The 27,801-nt window shown below is 40.3% G+C and overlaps 1 protein-coding gene across 3 annotated transcripts in view; it reads right to left on the reverse strand.

Moving 5' to 3' along the window:
* Window positions 1-27,801, reverse strand: part of LOC126162642 (Golgi-specific brefeldin A-resistance guanine nucleotide exchange factor 1) — a 320,165-nt gene that overhangs the window by 63,254 nt on the left and 229,110 nt on the right. For all 3 annotated transcript variants that reach the window (XM_049919278.1, XM_049919277.1, XM_049919276.1), the window contains exon 30: window positions 27,148-27,313. In XM_049919278.1, coding sequence (XP_049775235.1) covers window positions 27,148-27,313 — 166 coding nt within the window. The remainder of the gene's footprint in view (window positions 1-27,147; window positions 27,314-27,801) is intronic.

Consider the following 27,801-nt stretch of genomic DNA (forward strand, 5'->3'; position numbering starts at 1 on the left):
TGTCAATCTGACTCAGCCAGACAGAGATTTTCCAACAGATAGCAACTTTTCTTTCATATCCCTTCGTAGCTTACTCAATCTAGCACCCATCCTGTTTTGCACATGTGCATAATACTCTAGTTTTGTTACCAAGGTATCATCACAAACATTGAACTCGTTAATTTTATCGAAAGCTTTCGAGTCCCCATCATCTACGTACTTAATATATCTAACACTACAATATTTTTAGAGCTCCATCATACTCCATACCTCCACTGTAACCATTATAATTCTTAGAACATTGATGTTCAATATGTGCTTCAGTGTTACCATGGTAGGTGTGGCAGTACCTAGATAAGCACTCAACATCAACAACGTTTCCATTCTCCAGAGAAGTAGCATTTACAACACCATTCAAGAAATGATGTCCCATCAAGTGCAACAGCAATGTCCCTGGTTCCACTAATATTTATAGTTTCTTCTAATCTATATTTCATAGATGTTTTAGACACAACCGGCGTGGCACCTCAAAGTGTTTTTATGTACTTGCTGAACCTACTGGGAGGAGGAGGAGGAGGAGGAGGAGGAGGAGGAGAAGGAGAAGGAAGGTCCATCAACCCACAAAATGTATGAGCATCCTTTTTTTCCTTTTCCTATAGCACACATTGCATACAGTAACTTCAAATTCACATCATATGAATTATGCACAATGTTCGAAGTCATTTTAGAGGTAGATTTGTTGCAGGATCTACACAGAACAACTAATTTTGACACTAAACCCTTCTAGCTACTTTGTTGTTCAGTTATTTCCAGAATGCCTACACCATCACATTGTTTACATATTGTCACTTCCTTTATCAAAGAAGGTAACATGCACACATTAACAACAACAAATCCACTACAAACAGTGTCATTGTTAACACAAAAATTTGAATCACCAGGAGGCATGCCATGAGGGAGTTTCTTCCCTGAAGAACTGATATATGGGTTACTTTCAACAGTGTGCTTGTTAACTGGTTACCACAGAATTTCCTGATGCAAAGCATAGTTTGTACTTCCACAAATGTAAGTAGCACTTGGGCAACAAACATTCAATAACACGTGAGCACACTGCTTCAGCAAAACAAAAGTAAATATTAGCAAAGATAATCATTTACAGATACTAGAAACCTGCACTGTACCCACATATACAATGTATCATATGTATAATCATTGGAAACAAAATAATACTGGTTTCTGTGACAGAAATAATGGGGGCATGGCGACATACATGACAGCAACTTTAAAATTTGGTGTGTGTGTATACACACACACACACACACACACACACACACACACACACACACACAAAGATGATGTGCCTTACCAAACGAAAGCGCTGGCAGGTTGATAAACACACAAAAACACAAACATACACACAAAATTCAAGCTTTCGCAACCAACGGTTGCTTCGTCAGGAAAGAAGGAAGGAGAGGGAAAGATGAAAGGATGTGGGTTTTAAGGGAGAGGGTAAGGAGTCATTCCAATCCCGGGAACGGAAAGACTTACCTTAGGGGGAAAAAAGGACAGGTATACACTCGCGTACACACACACACACACACACACACACACACACACACACACACACACACACACACACACACACGTGCGAGCGTGCGTGCGTGTATACCTGTCCTTTTTTCCCCCTAAGGTAAGTCTTTCCGTTCCCGGGATTGGAATGACTCCTTACCCTCTCCCTTAAAACCCACATCCTTTCATCTTTCCCTCTCCTTCCTTCTTTCCTGACGAAGCAACCGTTGGTTGCGAAAGCTTGAATTTTGTGTGTCTATCAACCTGCCAGCACTTTCGTTTGATATATACAGGGTTATTACAAATGATTGAAGCGATTTCACAGCTCTACAATAACTTTATTATTTGAGATATTTTCACACAATGCTTTGCACACATATACAAAAATTCAAAAAGTTTTTTTAGGCATTCACAAATGTTCGATATGTTCCCCTTTAGTGATTCGGCGGACATCAAGCCGATAATCAAGTTCCTCCCACACTCGGCGCAGCATGTCCCCATCAATGAGTTCGAAAGCATCGTTCATGCAAGCTCGCAGCTCTGGCACGTTTCTTGGTAGAGGAGGTTTAAACACTGAATCTTTCACATAACCCCACAGAAAGACACCGCATGGGGTTAAGTCGGGAGAGCATGGAGGCCATGACATGAATTGCTGATCATGATCTCCACCACGACCGATCCATCGGTTTTCCAATCTCCTGTTTAAGAAATGCCGAACATCATGATGGAAGTGCGGTGTAGCACCATCCTGTTGAAAGATGAAGTCGGCGCTGTCGGTCTCCAGTTCTGGCATGAGCCAATTTTCCGTGGCCTACACGTGAAACTTGCCCGCACGCGTTCAACCGTTTCTTCGCTCACTGCAGGCCGACCCGTTGATTTCCCCTTACAGAGGCATCCAGAAGCTTTAAACTGCGCATACCATCGCCGAATGGAGTTAGCAGTTGGTGGATCTTTGTTGAACTTCGTCCTGAAGTGTCGTTGCACTGTTATGACTGACTGATGTGAGTACATTTCAAGCACGACATACGCTTTCTCGGCTCCTGTCGCCATTTTGTCTCACTGCGCTCTCGAGTGCTCTGACGGCAGAAACCTGAAGTGCGGCTTCAGCCGAACAAAACTTTATGAGTTTTTCTACGTATCTGTAGTGTGTCGTGACCATATGTCAATGAATGGAGCTACAGTGAATTTATGAAATCGCTTCAATCATTTGTAATAGCCCTGTATATATAGGTGATGTAACTTACCAAACAAAAGTGTTGGTATGTTCATAGACACACAAATAAACACAAACACACATACAAAATTCAAGCTTTCGCAACCCATGGCTGCTTCATCAGGAAGGAGGGAAGGAGAGGGAAAGACGAAAGGATGTGGGTTTTAAGGGAGAGGGTAAGGAGTCATTCCAATCCCGGAAGTGGAAAGACTTACCTTATGGGGAAAAAAGGACAGGTATACCCTCGCACACACACAGATATCCATCCGCACATATACAGACACAAGCAGACTATGTCATGTCTTTACTCAGTAGCTGCACTCCAGATTTTCATATCTGGTCAAAAGGGCAACATAGTTCAATGCTTCTCAAGATGCTTTACAACATTCTTGAGAATTTGGATTTTTTTTCTTTATCAAGACACTCATGGGAGTAAAATTCCCATCTTTCCTGTTTCTACCCCGACTTATCTGGCAACTCAGTGTCAACAATCTCACTCATTTCAGCTGTTCACTACACAATACTGTTTCAGATTGTTTTGTTTTATTCTTAGAGCACAATTTCTACTTAATTTGTTTTATCTTGTCTTTTTTTTTAGTAACTGGCAAGAGGATTTTACAATATTGTTGGTAATGTAATTTTTGTTCTTAATTAGTCAGTCAGTCTGATTCCCTCTTTGCGCCGCCAGATCTTTTAATCTAAGGTGTTAGTCACACTTCTGCCCATCTTGTCTTAATTTTACCTCAACTGTCTTAGTAAAAGACAGTAGGAATATCCTACCACGAGCTGTATGGCAAAGTGGAATGCGTCATTGGCTGGTGCATTGTGCATCATCGGTTCAAACCAGACCACCAGAGATTATTTGTTATTTAGTGTTTATCGTTCCTGAAAGGTCCTCAGAATTTCTTAAGCTTGTAATGTTTACATGTTCTGTTTTATTCAATGTCTGTATAAATAGCAGCTCTCTCCATACAGTTCAGTTTTGGCTGTATGTTGGTCTTGGTCATGAAAGTGCTTTTAGTACTATGCTTTGTACTTCATGGACAAGCCTTCTTCCTGATTTGGACTTTATTACCATTACTATGTAACAATATTTATATAGGAGTCAATATTCTGATCTACAGTGTTTCACAGTTGTCTTCCCATTTCCTCCTGTATGTTACCTTTGGTTACCTTAGATTACTGTGACAGTCATTACTTTTAATTCTGTTACACAATATCTTTCCCAATGACATAAATACAATTTGTCAGCATGTTTTTATACTAATGATTGCCTGCAAAGCTCATAAATATTTCATTGTTTATTTTACATATTATTAACTGGAGGTATCTACATCAAAAAACAATTTGTCTGTGCCTCCTCCACCATATTGCTCAACTTCTCAGCTCTCACTGGTGATCTCATTGTGGGAAGTGATCCAAAGCTGGGCACGAATGGTTCTAGACATCCTCAACAAGTCCTACTTGATAGAAAATCAACATTGTCCCTAATAGAACAATTCTTCAGTTAAGTGCTTTCAGCATTATTAATGCTCTTTGTTCCCATTTGACATAAATTAAAATATTTATTGACAGTGACCTACAAATATTGTTTACTATTTGCTAGTTTGTTTTCAACCCTTCCATGATGGGTCAATATTCAAGACAAGTAATTGAGTTTTATTGTATATAGTAATGAAGTAACATATCTTTTTACTTTTATTGGTTCTAAAGTTTGTGACCAACTGGAGTAGGCGGTGGTGGGAGGATCTATGCAACAGATCTTGCATCTAGGTCTATTCTATTACAGGGATGAGCCACGATGTAAGGGGCTGGGAGTAGAGGTTGTATAGGGACGGACAAGTATATTGTGTAGGTTTGGTGGGAGCAGAAAACCACTGTGGGAGGGTGGGAAAGATAGTGGGCAACACATTTCTAATGTGAAACACACAGATTGTTATTATCTGTGTTGTTCTGAAATTTATATTGCAATATATAGAGAATTTCAGAAAATAACTCTCTAATTAGCCCATTTTAGTGAAATCCCAGGTGGCACAACGTTGGTGAAATTTACTATTTGTCCCATCAATGAAAATAACAACCAAGTACAGTTCGTAACATGCTCCCGCCTGAGGAGTTCTGACAAATTGGTGTTAGGTGGGAGAATCCATATGGCATGTGTGCTGAAAGAGGTACGAATGTCATGGCTGTCATGTTGTAGAGCATGTTCTGCAACAGGATATTGTGAGTTACCAGTATATACCCTCTGTCTGTGCCCATTCATCTTAACATAAACTTGGTGATAAACGTACCAGAGTAGAAGGTCAAACAGAGTTTACATAACAGCTGGTAAATATGTGTTGTTTCACAAGAGGGTTGCTTTGATAGTCTATGTTTTGCCAGTTACAGGGCTGATATAGATGGAGGTAGGAGGCTGCATCAGGCAAGTCTTACAGCATGGAATAGGAGCCATGAGGTAAAGAGACATTTGCAGAAGGAGCATAGAGTCTGACCAGGACACTGTGGAGATCAGGAGGGCAACAAAAAGCTCTTCTAGATGTCGTGGGCAAAATGTCAGACAAAATGGACCTCATTTCAGGGCATGTTTCAGAAAGCCATAGCCTATGAATGTACAAGGTATGTCCAGAAAGTAAGTACAATTTCATTCTACTGCCACCGCAGCAGTAGTGTCGCAGTTCTGCCCATTCTCACTTGACTCTCTTGTTCATTGTCTTACCACTGGCCCCATTGCAGCTGGATTGTGTTGACATTTGTTAGTGATCATTCAAAATGTTTACGACAATCTCTAAGCCTGCCGACTGTGAAGTCGGTTCTGTAATATGCAATTGTGTCCCTGCTGGGTTCCAAAAGTGATTACAGATGCCCACAGAACGATGCGACTTGGCAGTGCTTTGACATTTCTTAGTCAATACAGTGATGAGAGAGATGATTTCTTAAACAGAATTATGACCAGTAATAAAACTTGGGTTTGTCACGTCATTCCAGAATCAAAACAACTGATTGAGTGAAGCCACTCACAATCCTCCACAATACAGCACAAAAAGAATTATTTTTATGTGCACTGTGTTCTGGGACAGACAGGATATTCTATTCGTGGAGTTCCTCCCCAGAGGTAAAACCGCCCGTGCAGTATGTTGTGAAACACTGAGAAAACTTCAGCACGCAATTCAAAAGGCGTTCTACCTACATCTACATCTACATTTATACTCCGCAAGCCGCCCAACGGTGTGTGGCGGAGGGCACTCTACGTGCCACTGTCATTACCTCCCTTTCCTGTTCCAGTCGCGTATGGTTCGCGGGAAGAACGACTGTCTGAAAGCCTCCGTGCGCGCTCTAATCTCTCTAATTTTACATTCGTGATCTCCTTGGGAGGTATAAGTAGGGGGAAGCAATATATTCGATACCTCATCCAGAAACGCACCCTCTCGAAACCTGGCGAGCAAGCTACACCGCAATGCAGAGCACCTCTCTTGCAGAGTCTGCCACTTGAGTTTGTTAAACATCTCCGTAATGCTATCATGGTTACCAAATAACCCTGTGACGAAACGCACCGCTCTTCTTTGGATCTTCTCTGTCTCCTCCATCAACCCGATCTGGTACGGATCCCACACTGATGAGCAATACTCAAGTATAGGTCGAACGAGTGTTTTGTAAGCCACCTCCTTTGTTGATGGACTACATTTTCTAAGGACTCTCCCAATGAATCTCAACCTGGTACCCGCCTTACCAACAATTAATTTTATATGATCATTCCAGTTCAAACTGTTCTGCACACATACTCCAAGATATTTTACAGAAGTAACTACTACCAGTGTTTGTTCCGCTATCATATAATCATACAATAAAGGAGCCTTCTTTCTACGTATTTGCAATACATTACATTTATCTATGTTAAGGGTCAGTTGCCACTCCCTGCACCAAGTGCCTATCCGCTGCAGATCTTCCTGCATTTCGCTACAATTTTCTAATGCTGCAAATTCTCTGTATACTACAGCATCATCCGCGAAAAGCCGCACGGAACTTCCGACACTATCTACTAGGTCATTTATATATATATTGTGAAAAGCAATGGTCCCATAACACTCCCCTGTGGCACGCCAGAGGTTACCTTAACATCTGTAGACGTCTCTCCATTGATAACTACATGCTGTGTTCTGTTTGCTAAAAACTCTTCAATCCAGCCACAGAGCTGGTCTGATATTCCGTAGGCTCTTACTTTGTTTATCAGGCAATAGTGCGGAACTGTATCGAACGCCTTCCGGAAGTCAAGAAAAGTAGCATCTACCTGGGAGCCTGTATCTAATATTTTCTGGGTCTCATGAACAAATAAACCGAGTTGGGTCTCACACGATCGCTGTTTCCGGAATCCATGTTGATTCCTACATAGTAGATTCTGGGTTTCCAAAAACGACACGATACTCGAGCAAAAAACATGTTCTAAAATTCTACAACAGATCGACGTCAGAGATATAGGTCTATAGTTTTGCGCATCTGCTCGACGACCCTTCTTGAAGACTGGGACTACCTGTGCTCTTTTCCAATCATTTGGAACCTTCCGTTCCTCTAGAGACTTGCGGTACACGGCTGTTAGAAGGGGGGCAAGTTCTTTTGCGTACTCTGTGTAGAATCGAATCGGTATCCCGTCAGGTCCAGTGGACTTTCCTCTGTTGAGTGATTCCAGTTGCTTTTCTATTCCTTGAACACTTATTTCGATGTCAGCCATTTTTTCGTTTGTGCGAGGATTTAGAAAAGGAACTGCAGTGCGGTCTTCCTCTGTGAAACAGCTTTGGAAAAAGATATTTAGTATTTCAGCTTTATGCGTGTCATCCTCTGTTTCAATGCCATCATCATCCCGGAGTGTCTGGATATGCTGTTTCGAGCCACTTACTGATTTAACATAAGACCAGAACTTCCTAGGATTTTCTGTCAAGTCGGTACATAGAATTTTACTTTAGAATTCACTGAACACTTCACGCATAGCCCTCCTTACGCTAACTTTGACATCGTTTAGCTTCTGTTCGTCTGAGAGGTTTTGGCTGCGTTTAAACTTGAAGTGAAGATCTCTTTGCTTTCGCAGTAGTTTCCTAACTTTGTTGTTGTACCACGGTGGGTTTTTCCTGTCCCTCACAGTTTTACTCGGCAAGTACCTGTCTAAAACGCATTTTACGATTGCCTTGAACTTTTTCCATAAACACTGAACATTGTAAGTGTCGGAACAGAAATTTTCATTTTGATCTGTTAGGTAGTCTGAAATCTGCCTTCTATTACTCTTGCTAAACAGATAAACCTTCCACCCTTTTTTTATATTCCTATTAACTTTCATATTCAGGGATGCTGCAACAGCCTTATGATCACTGATTCCCTGTTCTGCACATACAGAGTCGAAAAGTTCAGGTCTGATTGTTATCAGTAGGTCCAAGATGTTATCTCCACGAGTCAGTTCTCTGTTTAATTGCTCAAGGAAATTTTCGGATAGTGCACTCAGTATAATGTCACTTGGTGCTCTGTCCCTACGACCCGTCCTAAACATCTGAGTGTCCCAGTCTATATCTGGTAAATTGAAATCTCCACCTAAGACTATAACATGCTGAGAAAATTTATGAGAGATGTATTCCAAATTTTCTCTCAGTTGTTCTGCCACTAATGCTGCTGAGTCGGGAGGTCGGTAAAAGGAGCCAATTATTAACCTAGCTCGGTTGTTGAGTGTAACCTCCACCCATAATAATTCACAGGAACTATCCACTTCTACTTCACTACAGGATAAACTACTACTAACAGCAACGAACACTCCACCACCGGTTGCATGCAATCTATCCTTTCTAAACACCGTCTGTACCTTTGCCCGCACCTGTTGAGGCTGTTGCTCTTTCTGTACTTGCCCGAGGCCATCTAACCTAAAAAACCGCCCAGCCCACGCCACACAACCCCTGCTACCCGTGTAGCCGCTTGTTGCTTGTAGTGGACTCCTGACCTATCCAGCGGAACCCGAAACCCCACCACCCTATGGTGCAAGTCGAGGAATCTGCAGCCCACACGGTCACAGAACTGTCTCAGCCTCTGATTCAGACCCTCCACTCGGCTCTGTACCAAAGGTCCACAGTCAGTCCTGTCGACGATGCTGCAGATGGTGAGCTCTGCTTTCATCCCGCTAGCGAGACTGGCAGTCTTCACCGAATCAGATAGCCGCCGGAAGCCAGAGAGGATTTCCTCCGATCCATAGTGACACACATCATTGGTGCCGACATGAGCAACCACCTGCAGATGGGTGCACCCTGTACCCTTCATGGCATCCGGAAGGACCCTTTCCACATCTGGAATGACTCCCCCCGGTATGCACACGGAGTGCACATTGGTTTTCTTCCCCTCTCTTGCTGCCATATCCCTAAGGGGCCCCATTATGCACCTGACGTTGGAGCTCCCAACTACCAGTAAGCCCACCCTCTACGACCGCCCGGATCTTGCAGACTGAGGGGCAACCTGTGGAACAGGACAAGCAGCCATGTCAGGCCGAAGATCAGTATCAGCCTGAGACAGAGCCTGAAACCTGTTCGTCAGACAAACTGATGAGGCCTTCCGTTCAGCCCTGCGGAATGTCTTTCGCCCCCTGCCACACCTTGAGACGACCTCCCACTCTACCACAGGTGAGGGATCAGCCTCAATGTGGGCAGTATCCCGGGCAACCAGAGTCTTAGTCCGATCGGGGTATGCGTGGGACGAGCTGGCTGTCCCCGACAAACCCCCATCCGGACCCCCACAGTGATGCCCATTGGCAACAGCCTCAAGCTGTGTGACCGAAGCCAACACTGCCTGAAGCTGGGAGCGAAGGGATGTCAACTCAGCCTGCATCCGAACACAGCAGTTGCAGTCCCTATCCATGCTAAAAACTGTTGTGCAAAGAACGTCTGAACTAATCTACAGAGAGCGCAAACAAATCGACACAAAATTTAAACGGTTATTAAAATACAAGATTGCCTAGTAAATGCAGTAATGCTGCTACTTGCGCACTGCTGATACACTGCTCGGCGGCGGAAGGAGACTACGCGATTTTACACTATTCAGGTACTAAAACGCGATGCTACAACTCTCAAATACTATAATACGCCCAAAATTTATATATTAAACAATTCAAGTACCACAAACACGCAAAGAAATTAAGAATTAAACTATGTAACAAATGAGTGAGCTAGGAGTATACGACTTGCTGCTGCAGCTGCTTATCCAACGGCGGCAGGGAGCATTTTGTTGTTTAATGACAATGCACGTCCCCATTCTGCTGGTGTCATTCAAAATCTTATTCAATAGTTTGGTTGGGAGCAGTTTGGGCACCCACAACAGAGTCTGATATCACACCTTCTGACAACCATTTGTTCGTGAACTTTAAGCACGAGTTTGGAGAAAGGCGCTTTGGAAGGGAAAAATAAAAACGATGTTCATCAGTGGCTGTCTTCACTGGCAGTATCTATCTATGAAGAGGGCACATTGAAGTTTGGTTTCCAGCTATTACAAATGTCTGAACAATGGTGGTAGCTATGTAGAAAAGTAAGTTTAAGAAATGCTCAGTCTTGCAAAAGTAAGTTTTTTGTTGAACAAATGTTTTTGAGTTTTTTCCAGAATGTTACTTACTTTCCGGACACACCTCCTATGAATCATCTACTTCGACAAGGCCGGTGCTTCATAAAATCATTTCCTGAAATGATTTTGCTCCCCATACATACAATACTTTTTTGTGGCCCTCCCAGTCCTCACAGTATCTTGGTCAGACACAATAATCCTTCTGCGTCTACCGTATTTACTCGAATCTAAGCCGCACTCGAATCTAAGCCGCACCTGAAAAATGAGACTCGAAATAAAGGGAAAAAAAAAAAAAAAAAATTCCCGAATCTAAGCCACACCTGAAATTTGAGACTCGACATTCAAGGGGAGAGAAAAGTTTCAGGCCGCACCTCCAAATCGAAAAAAAGTTGGTCCATTGTAATATGAGACACAATTTAGGTCGAATGAATGACGATACAGCTACAGTAGTTTGGTTCGAGTCGTAAGCTTAGCAGTTAAGCTTTACCACGTAGCCATTGCTATGCGTCAGGCGCTCCGTCCGTATTTACACGGGTACCCTTCCTTTTTCACGTGCTTCGTCTGGTTTGAATCGATTGCTTATTTTGCTTTGATCTGATAAGTGCCATTTTCTTTGTTATAGGTGTTTGCGTCACTCTTAAGCTGAAAATGCATTACTGCACTGTGTCATGCATTGTTTGTCGCATTCTGATAGCGCGTGTTTACGGCCTGTTGCGGCTCGCGGCATGGCTTGCTTTTGTGCGCGCTACCGCCGCGTACAATTAAAAAAAAAAAAAAAAAAAAAAAAGAGAGGAATCGTCTCATTAGCGAAACAATGGCAAGAGACTGCTATTTGTCGTTACTTACACTGCTGCTTTCTTTGATAATGATCAACAAGAATAAAATAATAGACTGCGTATGCTAGAACATGTTCTGAACGAGAGTTAGGCGAAAATTTTTCTCCGTTTGAAAATCTTTGCGGCCACTTCTTTATTACATCAAATTCTGCACAGAAATTAGAGTCATCTTAGATTTAAAAATCTAGTCACTTGCCGTGCTTCATTTCTGACTGTATCGCTGTTAGGCATAAGAATAATACGAATATAAACATGACACGATACGTATATTCTTCCGCGTTTGCTGTTGTCTCACTCTAGTTTCGTAGTTTATTAGGCAGACAGGATTTAAATGAGAGAGCAGCAAACACGAAATAATACATGGCAAAATGTTTATGTCCGTATTATTCTTATGGTGAAGAGAATACTGTATGTGATTCAAATTTCATCAGGTTCCTATTAGCAACCATCTCTTCTCACAGATAGGAAAAAATTCAGAACGTAGAGTTGGCCATATTGACAAACAGCCCAAACAGTCTTGCCAGTCAGATTTTCGTAGTACACTGAAATTGTGCTACATTCGAAGATGAACAAAACGGAATTTGTATTTACTTCGTTGGATAATGTATGAAAATGCAGTGATCGAAACTCGCGGCGGAGAAAAAAAGCTCATCTTCCACTTTCTTTTTTAATTTATTTAGTGACGCAGAGGTTTTGGCGCCAGTATTTATCTTTGTGCCTACAAAGCATGCCTGCGTAGCGCTACATATATTCGACGGCAGAAGTTAGTTGTGGCGGCACGTACCAACATTTTTCATAACTTCCGCTTGCTTTGCACTCGATTCTAAGCCGCAGGCGGTTTTTTGGATTACGAAAACTGGAAAAAAAGTGCGGCTTAGATTCGAGTAAATACGTTATTTCCCTATGCTACGACTCCGACTCCAACCCTTGCAGCCGTCCCCACTGTATGACATGCTCAATGCATCCCCCTACCTCCACCTATACGAGTTCTTCAACTGTCAAAATGTATTAGAGGGAAAGAAAACATTGTTATTTTTATATGTTAAATTAAAATAGGTAAATTGTTAACAAGTTTCATTTTTAATAATGATGTAATCACCCTCTTTGTCAACCACCTTTAGCCATCTAACATGCAAGTTCTCAGTGCTGGAGTGATAAAAATCAATTTTTGTTTTTTGAGCAAAATATCTGGAGATGGGACTTGGCCACTTGCAACATTTGTAGCAATTGTAATAAATAGAAATCAGATTGCACAATATCGGGCAGTAAGGTGGGTATGACTATACCTTCCACCACAATACATTACTTTTATCCAGGATTTGTCTAGTGCAGTGTGCTTTTGCATTTTCATGTTGTAGAATAGCATCTTTTTTTGTTTACAATTGCTGGCTACTTTTCAATTAAAGATTTATTTACCCTATCAAACTGTTCATAGTAAATGTCTGCATTCACAGTTTGTCCATTTTTCAACACCTCCAAGCAAATGTCCCAGCAAATACTCCACCAAACAAACAAAAGTATGTTTTTGGAGTGTAAATCTAGCTTAGCTGAGCTTTCCGGCGATTCATTTGGAGACAGCTACTGCCTTTTGCATTTTGGGTTATCATAGAAAACCCACTTTTCATCTCCAGTGATCAAGCAGTCAAAAACCTGCTTCCGTATTATGCTGCCGAAGCAATAAGCTGCCTGTCGTGGATCACTTGGCTCTGTTTGTCTTTTCAATTTGCTGCAAATGTTCTTGGATGGCTGACCAAGATTCATTAGGAGTGTTTGACAGTTTCTAGATTGTCCGACATAAATTTGCTTCGATTTCTGTCCCCAACATGTCATTCTCTAAAGTTGTTAGTCCTTGAAAATTCTCCACATATTGCAACATAAATTTCAGAACAACATGGTGTAAGTAATAATAGTCTGTGTGTGTCACAACCGACAGTATCATGTGCAGCAACTGTGAGCAACATCTGATAAGACTTTAGTCACCTGCGAGTACAACCGAACAACAAGTGTAAATGTGGATCACTAAAACCAAGTCAGTGCAGCTCTTCTCTCAAGCATTGTAATCTCTATTGGAGGAGACATGTCATCATCTTATTTTTTATTTATTAATTTACTTGTTTCTTTAAGAAAATGTGAGACAAAGCTACTTTCCCATAGAATGAATTTTTATAAAAAAAATTCATGAATGAAAGCATTAAAGAAATAATGAATCCCAAGAAAATGTGAATAAAGAACACATTAAAATATAATAATAAATAATACTTTACACATAACAGTTTTAACGACTTCAAGGAACTGAATAGTTTGTGTGTGCCCAAGGAACATATAATACATCACCGAGCAACAGTAGACCAAGACTATGATATCTTGAAAACAAACACTGGAAAATCACAACCAATGCCAAATATATGGAAAGCTTTGGTAATGTGCTAAAAATAATAACCTTACCTTAAAAAAAATACGTCAACGGCACGTCTACGGTTAATGGAAACAAACACTGTTGTTATTTAACACTTACACTCTTTTATATCTGCTACTTCAATTTTTTTTTTTTTTTTTTTTTCATTTTTATCAATTTTAAATACTGTCTGCAGAAAGGCAGAGAGACTAGGTGTAAGACTTTCCTTTACATACTTAAATTTCAACCTCCTGTGACTGACGATTTATTTTCCTCAAGGAACCAACAACTACATTTGTCTTCACAGCAAGTAACACAATTTTTTTTTTTTTAATATCAAGGCTTCAGCTTTTAAAAGAAAGAAGTGCTAATTACTGTAATAAATGATGACACTTGTAATGTGTTGATAACAAAAGATATTTTTGTGTTCTACTCGATGTGAACATGTGTTTATTATGAAACTTCCTGGCAGATTAAAACTGTGTGCCCGACCGAGACTCGAACTCGGGCCTTTGCCTTTTGCGGGCAAGTGCTCTACCATCTGAGCTACCAAAGCACGACTCACGCCCGGTACTCACAGCTTTACTTCTGCCAGTATCCTGTCTCCTACCTTCCAGACTTTACAGACAGGATACTGGCAGAAGTAAAGCTGTGAGTACCGGGCGTGAGTCGTGCTTCGGTAGCTCAGATGGTAGAGCACTTGCCCGCGAAAGGGAAAGGTCCCGAGTTCGAGTCTCTGTCGGGAACACAGTTTTAATCTGCCAGGAAGTTTCATATCAGCGCACACTCAGCTGCAGAGTGAAAATCTCATTCTGGATGTGTTTATTATGCTGAAAGGATGTACATTTATTATTCGTAAATTATTTCTGAAAAGAAAGGAAACTCTGCTAATTATATCTGACTATTTAGGGTTTATCACTCAACTTTTCCAGTTCTGCTGGAAACCTATTGCAAATTAAACATGCTGACTGATACACACCTTTCTGCACAATGCTTGAACAAGTATACGAAGACAGTAACTTGTTCTCGAAAGAACAGTTACTGTTGATGACCGTGCAGCTTTTCCCTGGAATAAATGATGACTAACTGACAACCTCAGCTGCCGACAGGTGTCGTTGATATACCTCTATGTGGACAGCTGAAAATGTGTTCCCCGACCGGAACTCGAACCCGGGATCTCCTGCTTACACAGGGTGTCTACGTGGACAAGGAAAAAAAATTCCCGGATTTTTCCCGGATTTCCCGGTTAAAAACACACTTTCTCCCGGATGACAGTATATTTTCCCCTATCACTCCTTTGAATGGTTATGGTTTTGTACACGGGCGTACAATTTCCCGGCACTTTAGAAAACGAAACTCAGAGAAGAAGACACGTTTTGGAAATATCTTTGATGTGCAGCAACATGTACGCTGCGTATTTTCGTATTACGAAAACATACATTAGAAAATCCACCAAACACCGCATGTTACTTTCCGAACCATTGAAACCGAGATTTCGAAGCGCTTTTGTAAGCCGTTCGTAACTCATGTCACGTGATCTCGCCAGCCGATGACAGAGGATATTCAGAGCATAGGACACGTGATGTAGTCAGCCAATAGCAACATCAGTGTTAAGTAGCGCGCCAAACAGGGAAAGTTAATAGTTTAAATTAATATACATAGTGTTGTTACAAGAAAAGCAAAGCTTTCACATAAAATATTGGTCTCAAGCCGCAAGAGAAGCTAAGCTTTCGCATATACTGTTGATCTTTTTTGCGCGCGTTACACTTTAAGAGATATCATACAAATGTGCCTGTAAAATTTTTAATAATGACATAAATGTCTGATCTTCAAGGTTCGAGGGTTCGAAATGCTTCTAAATGGCTCATCATCAGACGCCTGATTTTTAAATGAGAGTCAAACGCTTTGTGACTTAATAAATTCACGGTCCATTCTTGTACGTAGTTCAACTTACGTAAAAGGATATTTACTTTGAAAGTAACGCTTTTCAAACCACCAATCGTATTATTTTCCCGCGACCTGTTACAAATAGGTTCGTTTCAGCAGTTGCCAGAGAGCTCAGGTAACAGGCGACACTGCGCTTGGGTAGATATCATGACTTAGGAAGCCCGTATGTACGTACGTGTAAAAGATCCTCAATGAAAGATGATACTGCAAGAGCATCGGACTTTCGTGAACCATATTAAAATGTGCACATTTAAAGTGCATACTTAAAGGCACACTCGTATGTCCAGATTCCCAATGAAGTACCGTAGACCCCGACCTGATATTAAGCTTTTAAGTGTGGTTTTCAGGATGTAAATTTTCTTGGAGCACCAGTACTGTATTATATCATGTTTGGTTCTTTATTATGGCATAATGCCATACGTGCTAGAAAATGAAAACGTGCACTTGAAATGCAGCGAACAGTTGAAACTACCCAGTACTGTGGAATTAAACATTTCGTTTCAGATGCACTGACTGCCTCTGCGGAAAAGATTAGCAAAAGTCAAATTTCTTTAGCAAACAGACAAAAATAACTTCATTGTTCCGCAAGGCGATTAATGCTTGACTGTCAGAAAGGTGGAAATCAAATAAAATCTGAAACTAATGACATATTTCAGCCTTTAGTAATTATGTGAATGTGTTTTAATTCACTTGATAGCCCCCCGCCACGTATATCCGTTTTGTTTTCATTTGACGTGAGAGTAAACGAAGGGGAAACAGCAAAATCACTGAACGTAAACACGGGTCACGTGGAGACTACCCACTATAGCTCAGATTGTTCTGCGCATCAGCCCCGGATCTACGACATTTGCGAACCGGGTCAATACTAAAAGAATCGAATTTTCAAAATATGTTCATCTTGTAGCGCACATCTATCTGAAAAGTCTGAAACCTAAAACGTATGTATTCGAGGAAATGTAAGACATATTATTTGGTCTTAAGTATGCCCAAGTGCAGTTCCATGCCTCTTTTTCTACTGCACGTCCAAACTATATTCAGGAGAGTGGAAATTGAAATGTCCTGTGGTGCCTCTCCTGCTCCCAGTCGGCCGGTTTGGCAGCCTGCCTCTCTTTAAAAAAAATCTCGCAATTAATAGCGGATGGGATTATTTGTAATCGAGAGAACAAGAACTCTTCGGAAAATCTGAACTCTTCATTGCCCATTAGTTAATAACTTGCTGTTTTGTGTGTCATAAAATTAAATATAGGATATATAAAACCAGTACTGACAAGAGATAAGCAAGAAATTACACATTTCTTCAAACCTTAGCTCCTAGCATTTTTTTCTTTCTAATCTTGCTACAGCTTTACATGGCGTGTTTTCCTTTCTGTGAAAGAATCTTTTACCTCATCAAAGTTTGTCAAACTTTTTGCTACATGGAAAATCGAAATGTAGTTATCTAATACTGAAAAAGCTGTTAATACAAATAATACCCAAGACTGGTGTGGTTTCTCGATCTGATTACGTCTATTTTGTCACTGTCTGCTAGATAAAACAAAATAGGCCTTTCTAATACGGCAGTAATTTTATAACACACCAAATAAACGAGACTGTTTTGGCACAAATGGTCATTTTTATAACACGACAAAATATAATCCAATAAGTATCAATATCAAATGCCTATTAAGCCTACTACAAGCAAAAAGCTTTATGTTAGCAAATAGTTTCACGTTTCATTCATATGCACCAGCTTCTCTAGCATGGCATCGAAAACTAGTATTACGAAATTTTTATATAAATTTGGAATCGTCTTATTCTTCCATAATTTGTGTGATGTCCTCGTTTCTTCTCCGTCCTCATTCTAACAAACAATCCTGTCATCACCAATTCTTTAGCTATTGCTGCCACTCTCAAAATTTGTTCGCCGATTAACTTCACTAACCCTGCCAGAATCACTGGTTTAGTTCTCCCGCAATTATTCTCCGGTTAGGCGTTGTTACGTGTTCGTACAACACGTTTTCCGCGTTACTTCCATAATAGAACTTAAGCGGCTGGTAGCCGGGGACTGTGCTACTGGTCCTTACTAGTGTAGCGATCTGGCCAAACATTTTCTGTCAAAACTTCATTTTCTTGGACACACCGAGAAGATAATACATAATCTTTCTCACCTGTTATTCCTGTCAGTCGTTTATTTCCATTCTGATAGTATGAATCTATGGATTTCGCTAGTAATTATAACAACGCTGAGCCGGCCGCGGTGGTCTAGCGGTTCTAGGCGCGCAGTCCGGAACCGCGCGACTGCTACGGTCGCAGGTTCGAATCCTGCCTCGGGCATGGATGTGTGTGATGTCCTTAGGTTAGTTAGGTTTAAGTAGTTCTAAGCTCTAGGGGACTGATGACCACGGATGTTAAGTCCCATAGTGCTCAGAGCCATTTGAACCATTTTATAACAACGCTGATCATTCCCACACTCAATCAGCCACATAATCAGACAGCGATTGCCATTCATCCATTCGGCTTTACTACACTCAGCTCGTATAGCCCCGTCCCCTTTTGTCTGTAGAAAGTTTATTTCTAGATGCGACGAGGATTCTCCTGACAGACACATCACGTACACTTTGCATGCATTCAAAAGTCAGCTTATGATTCATTCAGAAATCAACTTAAAATGTGAGAAGCGTTTCAAAATCATATGACTAATTGATAGGCAAATGTGCGCTGGATGCTAGGTGCTTTGTGAAACAAGTTTTTTTCCCCTCAAGAATATGAATTAGGCGCCCCCTTTCCCCGGAAGTATCTAGCTGCTTGCTGCGACTGCTTGCACAGCCAACAGCCACATTCCTGTTTACAGAAGCGGGAGAATCTACTACTCAAACATGACACTACTGCGCATGCGCATGAGCCCGCGCGTTAACTGCTAAAACAAATCGAATGTAAACAGTTGCGACTTCACACTCATTGGAGGCAATTTGTTGTTATGAAGCACTGCATAGTCTTCCTAAAGCCTTTGACACATTTTCAATCGGCAGACGCTTGCATGAGCACTTGTGTCGTCGTTTTATATGGCGCATTTCCTTTGCAATTTAAGTTATTTTTGTTTTTTTCTCTCGTTTATGTTTTATTGTTGAAGTATTATTCTGCAGTAGCGGGATACAGTAATATCCTTTGTTAGTGCGTCGGTTCTTACTAGTCAAAATTACAAAAATGTAACTGAAAACTAAAACAATGAAAAATTCCCGGAATTCTAAAAATATCCCGGGTTTTTCCCGGTTTTCTCCCGGATGAAAAAAATCCCGGGTTTTTCCCGGATCTCCTGGTTGTCCCGGGTCGTAGACACCCTGTTACATGACAGACGCTCTATCCATCTGAGCCACAGAGGACACAGATGAATAGTGCAACTGCAGGGACTTATCCCTTGCATGCTTCCAGCTTGAACAAGTGTTAGCTAAGTGCATATCAGTTTTCAGTCAAGTGTTCTCTAAACGAATGTTCCAGTTTTTTTTCTGAGAGATAGAAAACTATACAGAAATGGAAAGAAAACAGAAGATAACATAACCTTAACAAGAGCAAATTATACCAAACATACAGTTCCCTGTCAGGGTGTATACGTGGACAAGAAAAAAATTCCCGGATTTCCCGGTTAAAAATACACTTTCTCCAGGGCGAAAATATACTTTTTCCGTGTTAAGTGACAGTATACTCTTCCTCGGCACAGTAAAACTCATCAATCCTTTGAATGTTTATGGTTTTATCTACCGGAGTAGAATTTCCCGGCACCTTATAAAATGAAACTCAGGGGGGAAAAACATTTTTTGAAAGACCTTTGATGTGCAGCAACATGTACGTTGCATATTTTCGTATTACGAAGGCATAAATTTGAATTCCACTTAACACCACATGTTACTTTCCAAAACATTGAAATCTAGATTGCGATGCGCTTTTGTAAGACAGACATAGCTCATGCAGGGTGTATACGGGGACATAAATGCGTTTTCCGTGTTAAGTGACAGTATATTTTCCCTTATCAATCCTTTGAATGGTTATAGCTTTATACATGGACGTAGAATTTCCTGACACTTTACAAAACGAAACTCAGGGAAAAAGACACGTTTCGGAAATATCTTTGATGTGCAGCAACATGTACGCTGCGTATTTTCGTATTACGGAAGTATACATTGGAATCCCACAAAACACTGCATGTTACTTTCCGAATCATTGAAATCGAGATTGCGATGCGCGTTCGTAAGCCAGTCATAGCTCATGTCACGTGATCTCGCCAGCCGATGGCAGCGGATATTCAAAGCATAGGACACGTGATGTAGTCAGCCAATAGCAACATCACTGTTAAGTAACACGAACACACAAACAGGGACAGTTAATAGTTTAAATTAATATACATAGTGTTGCTACAATAAAAGCAAAGCTTTCACATATAATATTGATCTCTAAGGTGAATAAGCTGCAAGAGAAGCTAAGCATTCGCATAAAATATTGATCCTTTTTGCGCATGTTACACGTAATATGTATCACACAAATGTGCCATTAAAATTTTTAACAATGACATAAATGTCTGATCTTCAGGGTTCGAAATTCTTCTAAATCGCTCCTCATCAAAGAGTTAATTTTTAAATGAGAGTCAAACGCTCTGTGATTTAATAAATTCATGGTACATTCTCATGCATAGTTCACCTTACGTAAAAGGATACTTACTTTGAAAGTAAGTCTTTTCAAACCAACATTTGCAATATTTTCCTGCAAGCTGTTAGTCGCTGGAGAGCGCAGATAACAGTCGACACCGCGCTTTCGCAGCTATCATGACGTAGGAAGCCCGTATTTACGTAGGTGTAAAATATTAAAAGGTCATACATTATGTCATAAAAGAAACAAGAGATCAGAGGATACTCCAAGAGCATCGGAATTTCGTGACCCATACTAAAATGTGCACATTTAAAGTGCATATTTGAAGTGCACATTCATATGTCCAGATTCCCAATGAAGTAGACCTTGACCTGATATTAAGTTTTTCAGTGTGGTTTTCGGAATGTAAATTTTCTTGGAGTACCAGTACTATATTATATCCTGTCTGGTTCTTTATTATGGCAAAATGCCATATGTGCTAGAAGATGAAAACGTGCACTTGAAATGCAGCGAACAGTTTAAACTAGCCAGTACTGTAGAATTAAACATTTTGTTTCAAATACATTGACTGCCTCTGTGGAAAAAGTTTATAAAAGTCAAATTTCTTTAGCAAACACCAAAAAGAACTTCATTGTTCCGCAAGGCAATTAATGCTTGACTGTCAGGAAAGTGGAAACAAAAAAGAAAAAAAAAAAAAAAAAACTGAAACTAATGACATTTTAGCCTTCCGTAGTTATGTGAATGCATTTTAATTGACTTGATAGCTCCCGGCCACAGATATCAGTTTTGTTTTCATTTGATGTGAGAGTAAACGAGGGGGAAACAGCAAAATCACTAAATGTAAATACGGGGCACGTGGAGACTACCCACTATAACTCAGACTGCTCTGCGCATCAGCCCTGGATCTACGATATTTGCAAACCGGGTTAATACTAAAAAAATCGAATTTTCAAAAATATGTTCATCTTGTAGCGCATATCTTTCTGAAAAGTCTGAAACATAAAACATATGTGTTCAAGGAAATGTTAAGACATTATTTGGTCTTAAGTGTGCCATAGTGCAGTGCCATGCCTCTTTGTAAAGCATTCTTCTACAGCACATCACTGTATTTTGCTCTGTGGAATTGAAACGCGTATATTTTGTAATGGATGCCATCAAACTATATTCAGGACAGTAGAAATATTTAAACGTCCTATGGTGCCTCTCCTGCTCCCAGTCGGCCCGTTTGACAGCCTGCTCCTCTTTTAAAAAATCTCGCAATTAATAGCGGATGGGATTATTTGTAATCGGGAGAACAAGAACTTTTCAGAAAATTTGCACTCTTTATTGCCTATTAGCTGATAACTTGCTGTTTTGTTTGATATAAAATTAAATATAGGATACATAAAACCAATAAAGACAAGAGATAAGCAAGAAATTACACATTTCTTCAATCCTTAGCTCCTAGCATTTTTTTCCTCTCTAATCTTGCTACAGCTTTACATGGCATGCTTTCCTTTCTGCAAAAGAATCTTTTACCTCATCAAAGTTTGTCAAACTTTTTGCTACATGGAAAATCGAAATGTAGTTATCTAATACTGAAAAAGCTGTTAACACAAGTAATACCCAAGACTGGTGTGGTTTCTCGAACTGATTACGTCTATTTAGTCACCGTCTGCTAGATAAAACAAAATAGGACTTTTTAATATTGCAGCAATTTTGTAACACACACCAAATAAACGAGACTGTTATGGCACAAATGGCCATTTTTATAACAAGACAGACTATAACTCACTTAGTACCAATATCAAATGCCTATTAGGCCTATTACAAGCAAAATGCTTTATGTTAGGAAATAGTTTCACATTTCATTCATACACTCCAGTTCTCAAGCATGAGATCGAAAAGTAGTATTACGAAATTTTTATATAAATTTGTAATCATCTTATTCTCCCGTAATTTGTGTGATGTCCCCGTTTCTTCTCCTACCTCGTTCTAAGAAACAATCTTCTGGTCACCAATTCTGTAGCTATTCCTGCCATTGTCAAAATTTGTTTGCCGATTAACTTCACTAACCCTGCCAGAATCACAGGTTTAGTTATTCCGCGATTATTTTCCGGTTAGGCGCTATTACGTGTTTGTACAACACGTTTTCCGCGTTACTTCCAAAATAGAACTTAAGCGGCTGCTAGCCGGGGACTGTACAACTGATCCTTACTAGTATAGCGATCTGGCCAAAAATTTTCATGTTAAAATTTCATTTTCTTGGATACACCGAGAAGATAATATGTAATGTTTCTCGCCTGTTATTCCTGTCAGTCGTTTATTTCCATTCTGGTAGTCTGAATCTATAGATTTCGCTAGTAATTATAGCAACGCTGATCATTCGCAAACCCAGTCAACGACATAATCAGACAGCGATTGGCATTCATCCATTCGGCTTTACTCCATTCAGCTCGTATAGCCCCATCCCGTTTGTCTGCGGAAAGTTTATTTCTAGATGCGACGAGGGTTCTCATGACAGAGACATCACGCATTCAAAAATCAACTTATGTTTCATTCAGAAATCGACTTAAAATGTGTTCAAAAAATATTCAAAAGCCAATAGAGAAGCATTTCAAAATCATAAGAATAATCTATACACAAACGTGCGCTGGATTCTAGGCGCTTTGTGAAACACATTCTTTTCCTCAAGAATATGAATTTGGCGCCCCCTTTTCCCGGTAGCATCTAGCTGCTTGCTGCGACTGCTTGCACAGCCAACAGCCACATTCCTAGAGCCAGAAGCGGGAGAATCTAAAACTCAAACGCGACTCAACTGTGCATGCGCATGAGCCCGCTCATAACTCTAAAACCAATCTAATGTAAACAGTCATGACTTTACGCTCATCAGAGGCAATTTGTTGTTATGAAGCATTGCACAGTCTATCTAAAGCCTTTGACACATTTTGCTGTTGGCAGATGCCTGCATGAGCACTGTGCGTCGTCGTCGTCGTCATCGTATATGGCGTATTTCCTTTGCAATTTAAGTTATTTTCGTTTTTTTTTTCTTGTTTATGTTTTATTGTTGAAGTATTATTCTGCAATAGCGGGATACAGTAATATCCTTTGTTAGAGTATCGGTTCTTACCAGTCAAAATTACAATAATTTAACAGAAAACTAAAACAATGGAAATTTCCCAGAATTCTAAAAAATTCTCGGTTTTTCCCGGTTGTCCCGGGTCGTATACGCCCTGTCATATCACGTGATCTCCCAAGCTGATGGCAGCATAGGACACGTGATGTAGTAAGCCAATAGCAAGATCACTCTTCAGTAGCACAAACACACAAATAAGAAAAGTTAATGGTTTAAATTAATATACAGGGCTATTACAAATGATTGAAGCGATTTCACAGCTCTACAATAACTTTATTATTTGAGATATTTTCACAATGCTTTGCACACACATACAAAAACACAAAAAGTTTTTTTAGGCATTCACAAATGTTCGATATGTGCACCTTTAGTGATTCGGCAGACATCAAGCCGATAATCAAGTTCCTCCCACACTCGGCACAGCATGTCCCCATCAATGAGTTCGAAAGCATTGTTGATGCGAGCTCGCAGTTCTGGCACGTTTCTTGGTAGAGGAGGTTTAAACACTGAATCTTTCACATCACTATGTGTGAAACTTGCCCGCATGCGTTCAACCGTTTCTTCGCTCACTGCAGGCCGACCCGTTGATTTCCCCTTACAGAGGCATCCAGAAGCTTTAAACTGCACATGCCATCCCATCGCCGAATGGAGTTAGCAGTTGGTGGATCTTTGTTGAACTTCATCCTGAAGTGTCATTGCACTGTTATGACTGACTGATGTGAGTGCATTTCAAGCACGACATACGCTTTCTCGGCTCCTGTCGCCATTTTGTCTCACTGCGCTCTCGAGCGCTCTGGCGGCAGAAACCTGAAGTGCGGCTTCAGCCGAACAAAACTTTATGAGTTTTTCTACGTATCTGTAGTGTGTCATGACCATATGTCAATGAATGGAGCTACAGTGAATTTATGAAATCGCTTCAATCATTTGTAATAGCCCTGTACATAGCATTCACATATAATACTGGTCTCTAAGATTAATAAGCTGGAAGAGAAGCTAAGTTTCCACTATAATGTTGATCTTTTTGGCGCGTGTTACACTTTAAGACACAACACACAAACGTGCCAGCAAAATGTTTAATAATAACGTAAATGTCTGATCATCTGGGCTCGAAATTCTTCTAAATGGTCTCCCCTCAAAGAGTTGATTTTTAAATGAGAGTCAAACACTTCGTGATTTAAGAAATTCATCATACATTCTCGCACATAGTTCATCTTGCATAAAAGGAAATCTGCTTTGAATGTAACGCTTTTCAAACCACCATTCACAATATTTTCCAGCGATCAGTTAGAAATAGGCTCATTTCAGCAGTTGCAAGAGAGCGCCAGATGACAGGCATCACCGCATTCGCACGGTGACTCAGGAAGCCCATATGTTCGTACATGTAAAACATTGAAAGATCTTACATATGTTATAAAAGAAACAAGACATCAGACGGTACTTCAAAAGCATCGGAATTTTGTGAAGCATACTAAAAGGCATAATTCCGCTTAAAATGCACATTCGTATGTAAATTTTCTTGGAGTACCAGTACTGTATTATCTCATATTTGGTTCTTTATTATGGCATAATGCCATACGTGCACTTGAAATGTAGCGACCAGTTGAAACTAGCCAATGGTGTGAAATTAAACACTTCATTTCAAATACATTGACTCCCACAGCAGAAAAGATTAATTTTAAGCAAATCTCTATAGCAAACCGGCAAAAATAACTTCATTGTTCTGTAAGGCAATTAATGCTTGACTGTCAGAAAGGTGGAAATAATATCTGAAACTAACAACATATTTTATCCTTCCAGAATTATGCGAACATATTTTAATTCATTTGATAGCTCCCGGCTACAAAAATCCCTTTTGTTATCATTTAACATGAGAGCAATAAACGAAGAGGAAACAACAAAATCACTGAACGTAAACACAGATCACGTGGAGATGCCTCACCTCAACTCAGTCTGCTCTGTGCATCAGCCCCAGATTTACTATATTTCCAGACCGGGGCAATGTTAAGTACTGGTGCCCAACCACACTTCTGTAACCAGAAGTGGGAGAAGGTATTACTTATACATGACTCAACTGTGCATGCTCAAGAGCCTGCCTGCAACAGCTCAAACGAATCAAATTTAAACAGTTGTCACGTCACACTCATCAGAGGCAATTTGTTGTTATAAAGTATTGCATAGTCTTCCTAAAGCCTTTGACACACTTTGCTGTTGACAGACGCTTGTATGAGCACGGTTTTATTATTGTATACGGCGCATTTCCTTTGCAAGTTAAGTTTTCTTTTCGTTTTTCTTTTCTCTCGTTCATGTTTTGTTGCTGCAATATTATCCTGCAGTAGTGGGGTACAGTAATATCCTTTGTTAGAGTATTGGTTCTTACCAGTCAAAATCACTGAAAACTAAAACAATGAAAAATTCCCAGAATTCTAAACAATTCCCAGGTTTTTCCCGGTTTCCTCCCAGATGAAAAAATTCACGGGTTTTTCCTGGATCTCCCAGTTGTCCCGGGTCATATACACCCTGCCTTTTCTGGAATTCACTCCAGTACGTAATAACCAGCCTCTGATATAATATCCACACAGCGAACTAAAAGTGTCGTAATGTCATGTTATCAATCAAGATTGATTCGAGTCCCATCCATCCATCCATGTATCCATCCATCACAGCATTTTGGTTCGAAAGTAATTTAAGCTACAGGTATAAATAAAAATCTATTCATGTAATCTAATTAAAACAAGAATTCAGCAGTTATAAAAAGATGATAGAAATTTTATTTTTTGAAGAAATCTGGTGACCTGTCATTCAGTCATTAAAATAGTTTATTTTATATCCTTTGAATGGGATTACAACACATTGCATGTCAAAGTCATTTAACATTCAACACTACCATAGCTTACCTATGTGACTCTGTAACAGCCTGTGACCTTTACGTGGTAAACACTGAATTGAGTCAGCATGACAACTGAGGAACTACATCCATCTGGTGCACATTTTAGGTTGTACCACTAACTTCCAGCACACCACGAACTATTTCCCACAAGAACTAAGAAGTCTGCAGCAGTAGTTTTCTGAACAGCCGTTAAAGTGCTCACTGGCTGTATTCATTGTCATTGAAGGGCTAAATAAATGCTTTCATTTCCAACGCAAATTTCTACAATTATGCCATAATCAGAATATGTATTTTATTGCTCTCAGCTCAATCCCCCCCCCCTCCCCTCCCCACACACACCCCTTTATTTTGTAACTTGGATTTACTTCTCACTCATTTATCCTATCTTTTTGCCCTTGCTTCATCATTTGGCATAACTGTTTTGCTTACACCATCCTTTCCCTCTTCCTCACCCTGAAGGAGATGTTAAAATTTTTTTCAAACAGTTTCAGATTCAACCATACTTTAAGGTTTGTGTATTAGTCATCCCTGCTCCACAAACTGAGTAAAACTACTTGTTATTTATTGTTTGCCACATGACACTATTGCACTGCTATGTTGCTGTCAGCTGCACAACTGACAGCTGGAAATGGACTGCCGTCATGGGCAACAACTAAAAGGGCTGCAGAATGTGCTAGATTATGGATTACATGGGTACACTGCACTACTTTAAAACTATGAGTCAGCTGATGCTTTATTGTGAAATACAGGCTACAGCAGACAGTTCATGTGTGGCAGTGGCAGCTCTAACTGGGAGAACTAGGATCCAAGATGTGAGATGTCAAGTAGCAGGTAATTTTATTTAGGCTATAGTTGATTCTTTTTCAACATACCTTTTCATTCATACCACTACCACCAATGATGCCACAAGTTTTGTCTCCCTACAGTGGTATTCTCCATTAAATGCAGTGTAACAGCAAGGGAGAAAAGCTTCTGATTATCATACACACTGAATGCAATTCACTGTTATCATCATACCTGATGGATGCGATTTAAAGAGTTCTTCTTTCAGTGTAGGTAAGAACTTATTTATATGGTCCCATGTCAAATTCCATAACTGTGAGTATCCATCAGAAGCAGAAAATACTCCAGCAGAATCCATGACTAGCAACATATTCTTCAGAGATTCAGGAATGGCTTCATACTGAAAGTAGACATACATGTAAACACACCACTGTATTGCTGTAAAATTGTTTAAGATTTTTAATATTTACAGATTAAGGATTTTTTTAAATAAACTCCATGATGAACAAATCTGTTTACCATTCAATGACTGTAAAATGAGAACAAATAAAAATTTGGCACCAGAATGATGATACAGAACAGATATGGTAATAGGAAGTTCTGGGTGGGATATAAACTGTAACAAGTAAAGGTGCACTTTAGAGTTGAGGTTTGAGTGGCAGATAAGGAGATGAACACTGCTAAGTTTCTAGATGTTGTCCTCCTTCAAAGCTAACTAGAGAAGTGCGCGCGCGCGCCCACACACACACACACACACACACACACACACACACACACACACACACACAGGCGCGCACACACACACACACACACACACACACACACACACACGCACACGCACACGCACACGCACAGGCACTGCAGCTTGATTGAGGTGAGGGGTTATAA

Source organism: Schistocerca cancellata, chromosome 2 (genome assembly GCF_023864275.1).
Source record: "Schistocerca cancellata isolate TAMUIC-IGC-003103 chromosome 2, iqSchCanc2.1, whole genome shotgun sequence".
In the NCBI taxonomy this organism is placed as follows: Eukaryota; Metazoa; Arthropoda; class Insecta; order Orthoptera; family Acrididae; genus Schistocerca; species Schistocerca cancellata.